Source organism: Siphateles boraxobius, unplaced genomic scaffold (assembly GCF_051911475.1).
Source record: "Siphateles boraxobius isolate OS27281-9 unplaced genomic scaffold, OSU_SipBor_1 97, whole genome shotgun sequence".
Taxonomy (NCBI): domain Eukaryota; kingdom Metazoa; phylum Chordata; class Actinopteri; order Cypriniformes; family Leuciscidae; genus Siphateles; species Siphateles boraxobius.
The window spans coordinates 686,133-700,658 of record NW_027509227.1 but is presented as its reverse complement, the minus strand read 5'-3'; the positions used below and the strand labels follow the sequence as shown (position 1 = coordinate 700,658).

Sequence of the window (14,526 nt, the reverse complement as noted above, 5' to 3'; positions counted from 1 at the left end):
ACTCAGGTGAGGCCGTCTCTGAAATCACACACTCAGGTGAAGCCGTCTCTGAAATCACACACTCAGGTGAAGTCGTCTCTAAAATCACACACTCAGGTGTGGCCGTCTCTGAAATCACACTCTCAGGTGAGGCCGTCTCTGAAATCACACACTCGGGTGAGGCCGTCTCTGAAATCACACTCTCAGGTGAAGCCGTCTCTGAAATCACACACTCGGGTGAGGCCGTCTCTGAAATCACACTCTCAGGTGAGGCCGTCTCTGAAATCACACACTCAGGTGAAGCCGTCTCTAAAATCACACACTCAGGTGAGGCCGTCTCTGAAATCACACACTCAGGTGAGGCCGTCTCTGAAATCACAAACTCAGGTGAGGCCGTCTCTGAAATCACACACTCAGGTGAGGCCGTCTCTGAACTCACACACTAAGGTGAGGCTGTCTCTGAAATCACACACTCACACTCTCAGGTGAGGCCGTCTCTGAAATCACACTCTCAGGTGAGCCCGTCTCTGAAATCACACTCTCAGGTGAGGCCGTCTCTGAAATCACACACTCAGGTGAGGCCGTCTCTGAAATCACACACTCAGGTGAAGCCGTCTCTGAAATCACACACTCAGGTGAAGCCGTCTCTGAAATCACACACTCAGGTGAAGCCGTCTCTAAAATCACACACTCAGGTGAGGCCGTCTCTGAAATCACACACTCAGGTGAGGCCGTCTCTGAAATCGCACTCTCAGGTGAGGCCGTCTCTGAAATCACACACTCGGGCGAAGGCGTCTCTAAAATCACACACTCAGGTGAAGCCGTCTCTGAAATCACACACTCAGGTGAAGCCGTCTCTAAAATCACACACTCGGGTGAAGCCGTCTCTGAAATCACACACTCGGGTGAAGCCGTCTCTAAAATCACACACTCAGGTGAGGCCGTCTCTGAAATCACACACTCAGGTGAGGCTGTCTCTGAAATCACACACTCACACTCTCAGGTGAGGCCGTCTCTGAAATCACACTCTCAGGTGAGCCCGTCTCTGAAATAACACACTCAGGTGAGGCCGTCTCTGAAATCACAACACTCAGGTGAGGCCGTCTCTGAAATCACACACTCAGGTGAGGCCGTCTCTGAAATCACACTCTCAGGTGAGGCCGTCTCTGAAATCACACACTCAGGTGAAGCCGTCTCTGAAATCACACACTCAGGTGAAGCCGTCTCTAAAATCACACACTCAGGTGAGGCCGTCTCTGAAATCACACACTCAGGTGAGGCCGTCTCTGAAATCACACTCTCAGGTGAGGCCTTCTCTGAAATCACACACTCGGGTGAAGCCGTCTCTAAAATCACACACTCAGGTGAAGCCGTCTCTGAAATCACACACTCAGGTGAAGCCGTCTCTAAAATCACACACTCGGGTGAAGCCGTCTCTAAAATCACACACTCAGGTGAGGCCGTCTCTGAAATCACACTCTCAGGTGAGGCCCTCTCTGAAATCACACAATCGGGTGAAGCCGTCTCTAAAATCACACACTCGGGTGAAGCCGTCTCTAAAATCACACACTCGGGTGAAGCCGTCTCTAAAATCACACACTCGGGTGAAGCCGTCTCTAAAATCACACACTCGGGTGAGCCCGTCTCTAAAATCACACACTCAGGTGAAGCCGTCTCTGAAATCACACACTCGGGTGAGGCCTTCTCAGAAATCACACACTCGGGTGAGGCCTTCTCAGAAATCACACACTCGGGTGAGGCCTTCTCAGAAATCACACACTCAGGTGAGGCCTTCTCAGAAATCACACACTCGGGTGAAGCCGTCTCTAAAATCACACACTCAGGTGAGGCCGTCTCTGAAATCACACTCTCAGGTGAAGCCGTCTCTAAAATCACACACTCGGGTGAGGCCTTCTCAGAAATCACACACTCGGGTGAGGCCGTCTCTAAAATAACACACTCAGGTGAAGCCGTCTCTGAAATCACACACTCGGGTGAAGCCGTCTCTGAAATCACACACTCGTGTGAGGCCGTCTTTAAAATCACACACTCAGGTGAAGCCGTCTCTGAAATCACACACTCGGGTGAAGCCGTCTCTGAAATCACACACTCGGGTGAGGCCGTCTCAGAAATCACACACTCGGGTGAGGCCTTCTCAGAAATCACACACTCAGTTCACGAGTTCACACTTACATATAATTTTGAGGGAGTAAGATTTAATGCGTATTTGGCGTGCTGTCCGGAGGGAGGGCTCCGAGCTCGGAATTCAGCCCGAACCCAGAGTACTCCCCCCGTATGTAAGTGATTTTTAGAACTAGGAGTGTGGAGAACTAGGAGTGTGGAGAAGGGGTGGAGGGGGGATGCTGCAAACTGTCAATGGATGGAGGTAAGACTGCTGAGTCTATATGTACCCTCTTATCATTGATTGCTGATTGCTGTCCACTCGTGTTAATTATCTGAACGTGCTCCTCCCGAACTTAGTTAATAAAACTTCATTTCACGAGTTCACACTTACATATAATTTTGAGGGAGTAAGATTTAATGCGTATTTGGCGTGCTGTCCGGAGGGAGGGCTGTGAGCTCGGAATTCAGCCCGAACCCAGAGTACTCCCCCCAATAGGCTAAAGAGCAGAGGACAGCCGCCGGACTAAAGACCCCCAAATGAGTGTCGAGATTGGCGGGCTGGCATCTCGAGAAGGGGCCTGGATGCTTAATCGGGGAGGCCCGTGATGGTGGTTCACTGCCTGGACTGACGGCCCCTGTTTGTCTGCGAACGAGGAGCGGTTGTAGTGTACTTGTCCAGGAGGTTTTCACACTGCATCCGCTGTGAGACCAAATGCTCGCTGAAATGAAAGAGAAAACGTGAGTGCTCTACCGGGAACGTTCTCGTTCCGTCCGCTGTGAGACCAATGCTCGCTGGATGGAAAGAGGAAAACTAAAAAGAGAAAAATGAGTGCTTGCCCAGGAGATTTTCTCACACTGCATCCGCTGTGAGACCAAGTGCTCGCTGGATGAAAGAGAAAACGTAAGTGCTCTACTGGGAAAGTTCTCACTCCGTCCGCTGTGAGACCAATGCTCGCTGGACAGAAAGAGGAAATTGAAAGAGGAAAAATGAGTGCTTGCCCAGGAGATTTTCTCACACTGCATCCGCTGTGAGACCAAATGCTCGCTGGATGAAAGAGAAATCGTAAGTGCTCTACTGGGAAAGTTCCCACTCTGTCCGCTGTGAGACCAATGCTCGCTGGACAGAAAGAGGAAATTGAAAGAGGAAAAATGAGTACTTGCCCAGGAGATTTTCTCACACTGCATCCGCTGTGAGACCAAATGCTCGCTGGATGAAAGAGAAAACGTAAGTGCTCTACTGGGAAAGTTCTCACTCCGTCCGCATTGAGACCAATGCTCGCTGGACAGAAAGAGGAAATTGAAAGAGGAAAAATGAGTACTTGCCCAGGAGATTTTCTCACACTGCATCCGCTGTGAGACCAAATGCTCGCTGGATGAAAGAGAAAACGTAAGTGCTCTACTGGGAAAGTTCTCACTCCGTCCGCTGTGAGACCAATGCTCGCTGGACAGAAAGAGGAAATTGAAAGAGGAAAAATGAGTGCTTGCCCAGGAGATTTTCTCACACTGCATCCGCTGTGAGACCAAATGCTCACTGGATGAAAGAGAAAACTTAAGTGCTCTACTGGGAAAGTTCTCACTCCGTCCGCTGTGATACCAATGTTTTTTTTTTTTGTTTTTTTTTGTGTTTTTTTTAACTCACTCGATGAGGGTTTGGTGGGCTTTTTTAATGTGGAACCGGTTGGTCCTGATATAGCTTTGGAAAGCATCGGAGGACCATCTCCCAAGGGCTTGAATCTGCTGTTGGGAGAGGCCTTTTTGGGCTGCTGAAGTTGCTACCCCGATGCAGAATGAGTGACTTGAAAAATTCTTTGCTGGAATGCCTGACTGTTGGAGATCAGATTTGAGGTGTTTCTGGAACCAAAAACGTGTCACAGGTTTTTTAGATTCGTCTAAAAACAGGGGTTCCAGTGGAGATTTAGCCTGGGAACTTCTCCATTGTAGATATGCCAGAATTGACTGGTATGGTTGGATTTGCGAAGCGAGGTTAAAAATGTAGATAAAATGACCTTTTTTGGTTTGGTCAGTCTTACTTTGTTTAATCAAATATGAAATGGTTTCGTTGTCAATTACTGATAAGTCTGAGATGGTGGGGTGGATTTTTGGGTCGAATTTGGAAGTGATGGCGAGTTCCGAGCATCTAAGAAAACCAAAAAAGGCTAGGATAAACATAGCATCAAGTGTGCGAGCGGAACTGAGGGGCTAGTAGCCTGTGCGGAGGGCGTGAATACATTTGGTGAGAATGTCTAGCGTCATGGGTTGTCTGGCGTCGGGCGGGTGGGCTGGGCTCTTTGAATCCCTTTAATCAGGAGGGAGGTTTGTGAATTGTTTATCTCTGCGGAAGGAACGCCGTACATCAATTTATGGAAAAACTGGATGCCGCTCAAATAACCTTTGATGGACCCGACTTGTAGGCCCTTAATGATATTAAGGTAGGAGATAAAAGAGGTGATTGAAAGAAGAGAAAAATCAGGGAAAGGCAAGTTATAAGAGACATGGAATGTTTTAAAACATCTCCAAGCAGTAACGTAGGATTGAAGGGTCCTGGGAGAAACTGCTTGGAGGATACTGTCGAGTGATGCGTCAAGCAGGGGTTTTAATGGGTGGGTTACGGGAATATTAGTTCTGAATAGCGAGGAACTAGAGTTGGGAATTGATCCGCCTCTGGAACCAGCATCCTGAATTTCTGAGAGGATCTGAGCGCGGATGGATTGAGAAACTGGTGGGGGTTCCATAGCAACTGTGTTGGGCGGCACGGGCATCGGAGTGGCTGTGAAAAGAGAATATGGTGATTTAGTTTGTATGATAGAGCTGGGAAGGGTATAATCCGGAGCTGCGAATGTCAGCGGTGCCCTTGTGATTGGATGACCTGCTGTAAATTGAGAAGAAAAGTTAGTCGGAGGAAGTGAGGGATGATAGAAAGCAGTGTGAGCTTGGGCTGCGAGCGGAGGCGGGCCCGCACTTGTTTGAGTTACTTGTGCTGCAGGCCACTGGAAGTGGGCGGGGTTGTAACTTGTTGGGTAGAACTGTTGACATTGTTGGGTCTGTGATGCTAGCGGCGATAGCTTCGCGCTAGTGTCTGCAACTGAAGCTGGAGGCCACTGAAAAGGAAAAGGGTTATGTACAGCAGGAGAATATAACTGAGCGGCTGCGGGGAGGCCGCTGGGCCCGGCTGTACGTGGTGCTGCGGCGGCGGAAGCAGAGGTGGAGGGCTGGGCCTCTTCAAAAGGTGGTAGTGGACCTGCCGTGATGAAAACTGGAGCGCGGCCCTGGCTCGCTGCGGGCCTGTTGCTGCGGCGGCTCGATGGGCGAAGCGAGCCGCGTCCTGTGCAGGGAGACGAGGGTGGTGACTGGGCAGGCGAATTTTGAGCCCTGCGGGCTTTGCTGTGCCTGTGGGTCGTCTTAGGAGTTGACTTTAAGGAGACATACAAATCATACAGCTCCGCTTTATTCATTTTCCTTGAAGCTTGTAAATCGGAGTTACCCAGCGCTTGCCTCAATCCAGCTACAGTCCATTTCCCGATGGGTGGGATTGTCGGGACGGCCGAGCAGTAGGAGGAAGCTGGGGAAGAAGATGGAAGTCTTGCCGGGGGCTGCGAAGACTGGTCATGGCGTCTTGATGAGCGCCGGGCTGATCGGGCCGGTGTGCGGCCGCGAGGAGAGGCCGGGGGCTCAAGTGCGCCGACCGGCGTAGGAGGGATGACCGTGGGATCGACGGAGTGAGAAGATGCACCCTGGTGATTTCTTCGTCGGAAGAGGAGCTCGTAGGAGACATAGTTGCAAGTAGCTGAGCAAAGAAGCGAATACTAAATGCTGCAAACTGTCAATGGATCGAGGTAAGACTGCTGAGTCTATATGTACCCTCTTATCATTGATTGCTGATTGCTGTCCACTCGTGTTAATTATCTGAACGTGCTCCTCCCGAACTTAGTTAATAAAACTTCATGTGTGGCCTTCTCAGAAATCACACACTCAGGTGAAGCCGTCTCTGAAATCACACACTCGGGTGAGGCCGTCTCTAAAATCACACACTCAGGTGAAGCCGTCTCTGAAATCACACACTCGGGTGAAGCTGTCTCTGAAATCACACACTCGGGTGAAGCCGTCTCTGAAATCACACACTCGGGTGAAGCCTTCTCAGAAATCACACACTCGGGTGAGGCCGTCACTGAAATCACACACTCGGGTGAGGCCGTCTCTGAAATCACACACTCGGGTGAGGCCGTCTCTGAAATCACACACTCGGGTGAGGCCGTCTCTGAAATCACACACTTAGGTGAGGCCCTCTCTAAAATCACACACTCAGGTGAAGCCGTCTCTGAAATCACACACTCAGGTGAAGCCGTCTCTGAAATCACACACTCGGGTGAAGCCGTCTCTGAAATCACACACTCAGGTGAAGCCGTCTCTGAAATCACACACTCGGGTGAACCCTTCTCAGAAATCACACACTCAGGTGAGGCCGTCTCTGAAATCACACACTCAGGTGAGGCCGTCTCTAAAATCACACACTCAGGTGAAGCCGTCTCTAAAATCACACACTCAGGTGAAGCCGTCTCTAAAATCACACACTCAGGTGAAGCCTTCTCAGAAATCACAACGCTGGGACCTGATCTCGGGTTATAGAGTTGATGGGGACTCAGTAACTCTAGCACGTGTTTTAGTTAAATAGTTTATACTGTACAACAGTGAGCAGAACGCCAGTCGTTCAACTGCAAAAATATTCTGGGAGTGCAGAGATCCATAATGACACATTCTATTACTAAAACTTAAACTAAAATGAAAACAAAATATAAAATTACAAAAACTGTAACACTTTACCTTTCAACATTTACACTAATACGTTATTAAAATTAAAGGTTGTATTTGTTGAAAGTAGTTAATGCACTGTGAACTAAAATGAACAAACAATTAACAGCTGTATTTTTATTAACTAACATTAACAAAGATTAATAAATACTGTGACAAATTAATTGCTCATTGTTTGTTATTTAATACATTAAATAATGTTTACTTATGAACCTTATTGTAAAGTGTTACCACAATGACAGTATTCTGTATAAATAATACAAAAATAACAAGCTTATATAGATATAAAGTTACAGTTTAATAAAGATGCATAAAACAAAGTTTTGTGACTGTGAATCAGCATTGACTTCGTAAATACAGTAACTTGTGCATTTACAGCATCACTAATGCAGAAAGCTTATTATTATCTTTATAGCACTCCTGAATGCACACTATAATTCCCTTCAACTTGTGCATTACTGTTACTTCAAAAACAATTATTTAAACATTCCATTAGCGTGAGAGTGGAAATGTGAGATTGTGTGAATGTTTACATGCTTCTTCTGGGACTTCTTACATGTTTTCTCTCAGGGAGAAAATCCATTACATCAGGACTGAAGGTCCTCAAGGTGTTGAAAAGCTGTCTTGTGACGCCGACCTGGTCATGCTGTTAAGGTACAGTGACTGCAGTGTGTTGCTGGGGAAAGTGTGCATGATTTTCATGTTTTAGTTGAAATGCAAAACCACAAGACGTGTCTTTGAACACAATCCTCAGTGTTTGGTTCAGATCACTCCTCAAACAAAGGCACTTTGACTTTTGACTTATGACTTACTCACATGCAGAACTAGAAATAAGAGGCTCAATCAACGTCAGCCTCTCCACACAGTCAACACACTGTTGAATAATAGATATAGTTTAAGCAGAATGTTTTCTTTTTACCTACCTTTTTTTTTACTCACTCAGATATTTAATTTATATTATTTATATGACATTTAATATAAGTATACACAAATATTTTCTCTATACACTGGTGGTCAAAAGTGTGGAATAATTTATATTTTTACTTTTTTTTTTAAGATGCTTATGCTCACCATTTATTTGATGAAAAAAAACCCGTAAAACCAGTAATATTGTGAAATATTATTAGAATGTAAATCAGCTGTTCCCTTTCGTTGTCACTCCGAGTTACGTCGGATGACGACGAATGGGGTTTCGCTTAGAACACCTATCGACTTCGAGTATTACAAAACGAGCCAATGGCAAAGAAATGCCATGGGTCTGCGGAATTTGCATAGCGTATCTCCGCCTTACCTCGTGGGTATAAAAGGAGGACGCCGGCAACAGGCAGATATGTTTTCGCTTCGGAGCCAAGAGTATTTCTTCACTCCACAGTCATCTCTGACTTCGCTCTACGAGACGAGCTTCTCTCTCCGGTGTTGGTGTGACGGCGATCTGCAGCGAGCTCACAGTGCCTGCTGATCTGTGCAGTAATCTGCCAGTGTGTGTGTGTCTCCCTGTGCGCTTCAACATCGCGGAGTTTTTTTTCTCTCCTCTCATAAAAGAGCTCGCACGCGGCACGTCTTTTTAAAGACGGCTCGCCCGTGCATTTCTGGTTGCAGCGGACTGGTATCGGACTCTGATGGGCACGAGCGCTGTCTAGTGTGTTTGATCATGCTTGAACAGCGCTCGTGGGTGACTCATGTTCTCGCAAGGGAACGTGATCATCGCGTCATATATAGGTCGAGACTCTGTGAACTCGCAAGAGTGAGAGTCCCCTCATCCACCCCCCGATCTTCGGCTGGTGGCCAGGGTGACCTGAGGGTTACGGTCTGGAACAAGGCGCCGACTACGTGTCCGTGACCCCAGCCCCCCTCTTCAATGACGGTGCCCGCTAGTGAACTGCTGATTTCCGCGAGTCTACCCTCTGGTGGCCCGCGTGTTTCAGTTGAAGCTACAGAGGAAGATGCCATGTCTGTTGCAGCATCACTAGGTGGGCTTGAGTCTTCTGGAAGTGAGGGCTCGTCACAGCTGCCACCTTCCGGTGTGCATACGGCTGTGCCTGAGTCTGATCCGGAGATGACGGCCATGCTTTCCTGGGACGATTGGTTTTGGGTAAGGCCGCCGACCCTCGTCCGTGGCAAACCCCAATACCTCTCTTCCCGGACGTGCATGATGAGATCTCGAAGTCCTAGAAGACCCCCTTGTCTTCTCAGGACCGCTCGCTGATCTCATCCGCCTTTCCTCCCCTCGATGGGGCCGCTGCCCTTGGGTACACTGGGGTTCCCCCGGCTGAACGCTCTGTTGCGATGCTATGTGTCCTCAGAGTGCTTCTTCTCGTCACAATCCTAAGCACCCGCCCGTGGCCTGTAGTTTTTCGTCTACGCTCCCACCCCACCCGTTCACCCGGGCCGGCTCTGGGGGCCGCGGGCGGACGCCACAGCCCCTCTCCAGCCCCGCCCCCCGCTACACGCCGGGTTAAGCGGCGCTCCTGAGACGGGCTCCTCGGGGATGGAGCAGACTGAGGTTGACTCTGTCCCGACGGCCCCGCCGTCCGCTCAGGTCGTGGGCGGCTCTGGAGGCCGCGGTCGGACACCAAAACAGTCCTCTCCAGCCCCGCCCCCCGCTACACGCCGGGTTAAGCGGCGCTCTTGGGATGGGCTCCTCAGAGATGGGACTCAGTTCTTTCCAGGAGCTGGTAGCAGGACCACTCCTTTCCCCGGGTGAGGGCCGGGGAAGAATCCTTATTCTCCAAAGAACTGACTCTCCCGTCTCTGAGCACAGAGAGTTCGGACGACACAGAGCGCCGCCCACATGCCGTGCTCTCCTCGTCCCCCTCTGTCCCGGAGGTGGTTGACACGGCGTGCCGTCCACGACCGCTTCGCCCCTGTCCCCCTCTGTCGCCAGACCCTTGACAGAGCAGGCCCCTGTGGAACGCTGGTCCTTCCCTGGCCTCCTCTGTCAGGGTGCGGTTTTGACCTTGCCCCCACACCGGGCCGCTATGCCGTCCACGTCTGGGCCGGTCATTCCGCTTCGCTGCACCACCGGAGGGACGTCTGTGGTTCTCGACGCCACTGGCACAGTTGGGAGCCTGCCTAGAGCTTCCCTTCTGTTCCGCGCGAACCATCGGCTCGGCTATGCGATTCAGTTCGCACGGTCTCCTCCCCACTTCAGGGGAGTCCGCTCCACTTTGGTCGATGGCTATGCCCTATCATGAGAGCGGAGGTTGCTACCCTACTGGCGAAGGGTGCGATTGAGACTGTCCCTCCAGCCGAAAGGAGGTCCAGGGGTACAGCCCCTACCTCATTGTCCCGGAGAAGTCTGGTGGGTTACGGCCAATCCTGGTCCGAACCGCTCCCTTCACAGGCTGCCGTTCAAGATGCTCCTGACCAAACGCATTTCTGGATGTGTGCGGCCACAGGATTGGTTTGCAGCGATCGACCTGAAGGACGCCTACTTTTATGTCTCCGTTCTCCCTCGACTCAGACCATACCTACAGTTTGCTGTCAGGGCGCGCGCATATCAGTACGCTGTTTTCCCATTCGGGCTAGCCCTGTCTCTTCGCGCCTTCACAAGGTTGTTGAGGCTGCCTTCGTTCCTCCATGGGAACACGGGGTTCGCATCCTGAACTATCTCGGTGACTGGCTGTCTTAAGCTCACTCCTGAGACCAGGTTTGCGAATACAGGGACCCAGTGCTCCGGCACCTAGCTCGTCTGGGCCTTCGGGTCAACCGGGGAAGGAGTAAACTTTGCCCCGTGCAGAGGAGCTCCTTTCTCGGTATGGACTTGGTCGCCTTCTCCACTCAGCCATTGCTGACTTGCCTGAGACTATCAAGCGCAAGAGTGCGGTTCCACTGAAGTTTCTTCAGAGGCTCCTGGGGCATATGGCATCTGCAGCCGTTGTTCGCCGCTCAGATTGCTTCATATGAGACCGCTTCAGCTTGGCTCCGCGACCGAGTCCCGAGGTGGGCATGGCAACACGGCACCCTCCGAGTACCAGTTACTCCGACCTGCCGTCAGACCTTCACCCCGTGGTCGAACCTCAGCTTTCTACGGGCCGAGTGCCCCTGGAACAAGCTTCGCGGCATGTTGTTGTAACGACAGATGCCTCCTCCACGGGCTGGGGTGCCATGTGCAATGGACGTGCTGCCGCGGGCTCCTGGACAGGACCCCGACGCCTCTGGCACGTCAATTGCCTCGAGTTGCTGGCCGTACGTCTTGCTTTGCGCCGCTTCCGGGCCGTGCTCAAGAACCAACACGTACTAGTCCGTTCAGACTATACCGCCTCTGTAGCGTACATCAACCATCAAGGTGGTCTACGCTCCCGCCGTATGTCGCAACTCGCCCGCCACCTCCTCATATGGAGTCAGAAGCATCTGAGGTCGCTTCATGCCATTTATATCCCCGGAGCCCTGAACTGTGCAGCCGACGAGCTCTCACGGCTTCAGCCCCTCCCGGGAGATTGGCGACTCCATCCCCAGTCGGTTCAGCTGATTTGGGACCAGTTCGGGGACGCACAGATAGATCTGTTTGCCTCCCACGACTCGACCCATTGCGCCCAGTTTTATTCCCTGACCGAGGGCACGCTCGGCACGGATGCTCTGGCGCACAGCTGGCCGCAGGGCCGCAAGTATGCGTTTTCCCCAGTGAGCCTTCTTGCGCAGACCTTGCGCAAGGTCAGGGAGGACGCGGAGCAGGTCATTCTGGTCGCGCCATACTGGCCCGCCCAGACCTGGTTCTCCGAACTAGTACTCCTGGCGACAGCACCTCCCTGGCCGATCCCTCTGAGGAAGAACCTTCTTCCTCAGGGACGGGGCCACCTATGGCACCCTCGTCCCGATCTCTGGAACCTCCACGTGTGGCTCCTCGATGGGACGAGGCAGGTTTGAGTACCCTACCACCAGCGGTGGTGGCAACCATCACTTCCGTTAGGGCGTCGTCCACGTGACACGTCTATGCGTTGAAGTGGAACCTCTTCGTCAGCTGGTGCTCTTCTCACCGAGAAGACCCCCGGAGATGCTCGATCAGCGTTGTGCCTTCCTTCCTTCAACAGGGGCTGGAGCGAAGGCTGTCTCCCTCCACCCTGAAGGTCTACGTTGCCGCTATTGCCGCACACCATGACCTCATCGAAGGTAAGTCGGTGGGGAAGCACGACCTGGTTATCAGGTTCCTGAGAGGAGCGAGGAGACTAAATCCGCCCCCCTCCTCTCGTTCCCTCTTCGGACCTCTCAGTGGTTCTAACTGCCCTGTAGAGTGCTCCATCTGAGCCCCTGCAATCAGTCGAGCTTAAATTCCTGTCTATGAAGACAGCGCTCCTGGTTGCACTGGCCTCCATCAAGAGGGTGGGGGACCTGCACGCATTCTCCGTTGACGAAGCGTGCCTGGAGTCCGGGCCGGCTTACTCTAACGTGATCCTGAGACCCCGGCCTGGATACGTGCCCAAGGTTCCTACCACTCCCTTCCGGGACCAGGTGGTGAACCTGCAAGCGCTGCCCCTGGAGGAGGCAGACCCAGCCTTGCACTGCTCTGTCCAGTATGCGCTCTCCGCGCCTATGTAGACAGGACGCAGTGTTTCAGGACCTCAGACCAGCTCTTTGTCTGTTATGGTGGGAAGCTGAAGGGAAAGGCTCTCTCAAAGCAAAGGTTGTCTCACTGGATAGTGGACGCCATTGCTTTGGCATACCAGCAGCAAGGTCGACCGTGCCCCCTTGGTGTGACTGCCCACTCCACCGGAGTGTGGCATCCTCTTGGGCTCTAGCGCATGGCGCTTCGCTAACAGACATCTGCAGAGCTGCAGGCTGGGCGACACCTAACACATTCGCCAGATTCTTTAATCTCCGAGTGGAGCCAGTGTCCTCTCATGTACTCGCTTCAACCAGCTAGTACCGGACCCGCTCAGGTGTCTTCGCTTGCTCGCCATTCCACTCCACGGACTGGATACGTGCGATATTCTCCTCAGGTGAGCTTCCCCGGAAGCCCTGAGCTCCTCCAGCACTCCTGACGTCAGCGCCAGTGTCTATTGCCTGCGTGTCGGCTAGGTGCCTCCCGTGTGCATGGTCCCTCCTCTGAGCGACCCCCACATGTGTATTTCCACTGTAAGCCTCTTTGAGCATGTGTCTTTCCCTTGGCAAGCCACCTTGCCACCCCTGGGGTTGAAATATTCCACCTGCGGCTGGACACCCCAGTGTTCTCCATATGTCTCCTTCGGGTCATATGTGTATTCTCTAAGTCCCCCCCTCTGGGTTGGCAGTAATTGCATATTTTCCCTAAACTTTGGGATATGCTCCTCAGTGTACCTTGGTATTCCTGTGCTAAATAGGAGTCCTTCGTCCGTGCCAGTCTCACGACAGGGATCTCAGATTTACGCAGGGCACTGGAAGACAGCTGAGAAGGTGGCGTGATTAGACTGGTAACCCCATTCGTCGTCATCCGACGTAACTCGGAGTGACAACGAAAGGGAACGTCTCGGTTACGTATGTAACCCTCGTTCCCTGAGTAGGGAACGGAGACGTTACGTCTTCCTGCCACTTTCCGCTGTACCGCGGGGATCGCCTGAGCTCAGTCTTGGCTCCTCAGCGAAGAAACATATCTGCCTGTTGCCGGCGTCCTCCTTTTATACCCACGAGGTAAGGCGGAGATACGCTATGCAAATTCCGCAGACCCATGGCATTTCTTTGCCATTGGCTCGTTTTGTAATACTCGAAGTCGATAGGTGTTCTAAGCGAAACCCCATTCGTCGTCATCCGACGTAACGTCTCCGTTCCCTACTCAGGGAACGAGGGTTACATACGTAACCGAGACGTTTTCTATGTGAATATATATTAAACTGTAATTTATTCCTGTGATCAAAGCTGAATTTTCAGCATCATCATTACTCTAGTCTTCAGTGTCACATGATACTTCAGAAATCATTCTCATGCACATCTAAATTATTGCAAACCACCAATGTTTTTTTTCTCTGTCATGCAGTCTGTTTGATGACGAGATCATGTCGTATGTTCCCTCTCACTCCTTCCACCCCGGCCTGAGCTTCTCTCCTCGCTGCTCTCCCGGATCCTCGCCTCAAAGTTCACCCGGTATGATCACATCCAAGGGTTTGAAATCACTTAGTCTTTAATTGCATGACTTTTATAATTGGGTTAGTTTAAGATAATTTATTAGGGTAGCAGTGATACAGATGGCTACAGATAGAATTTTTTTGAAACTACTGATAGTTCTAGCTTTGTACCCAACAAAAAACTGCCTATGTATACAAGAAACTGCCTATGTTTTCATGTAAGAGAAATACTATAGATGTGCTCAAAGTTATTTTGTCTACTATAAAGGGGACCTATTATGCCCTTGTTTAAAGCCTTGATGTTGTTTTCAGGCTGTACTAGAAGAGGTTTTCCTGCTTGAATGTTGATTATTTTCCTCATATTCTCCATTGTTGTGGCTCCTCTCTTCCCAGTCTGTCAGTAACGCTCTGTTTACTTCCTGTCTCTATGAAGCCCTCCTTCTGAAAAGCACACTGTGCTCTGATTGGTCGGCTGGAGCAGTGTGTTGTGATTGGTCGAGTGCTTCAAGTGTGTTTTGGAAATGTCCGGCCCCTTACCATAACCACCAGTTTAACACACTACTAACAGAATTTCTAATAGAAG

The 14,526-nt window shown here is 51.1% G+C and overlaps 1 protein-coding gene across 1 annotated transcript in view; it reads left to right on the top strand.

Annotated features, from left to right (window-relative positions):
• The window catches only part of hecw1a (HECT, C2 and WW domain containing E3 ubiquitin protein ligase 1a), a 115,906-nt gene that overhangs the window by 85,997 nt on the left and 15,383 nt on the right, over positions 1 to 14,526 (top strand). Inside the window, exons 18-19 of the mRNA XM_077224972.1 lie at positions 7,480 to 7,563; positions 13,856 to 13,962. Coding sequence (XP_077081087.1) covers positions 7,480 to 7,563; positions 13,856 to 13,962 — 191 coding nt within the window. The remainder of the gene's footprint in view (positions 1 to 7,479; positions 7,564 to 13,855; positions 13,963 to 14,526) is intronic.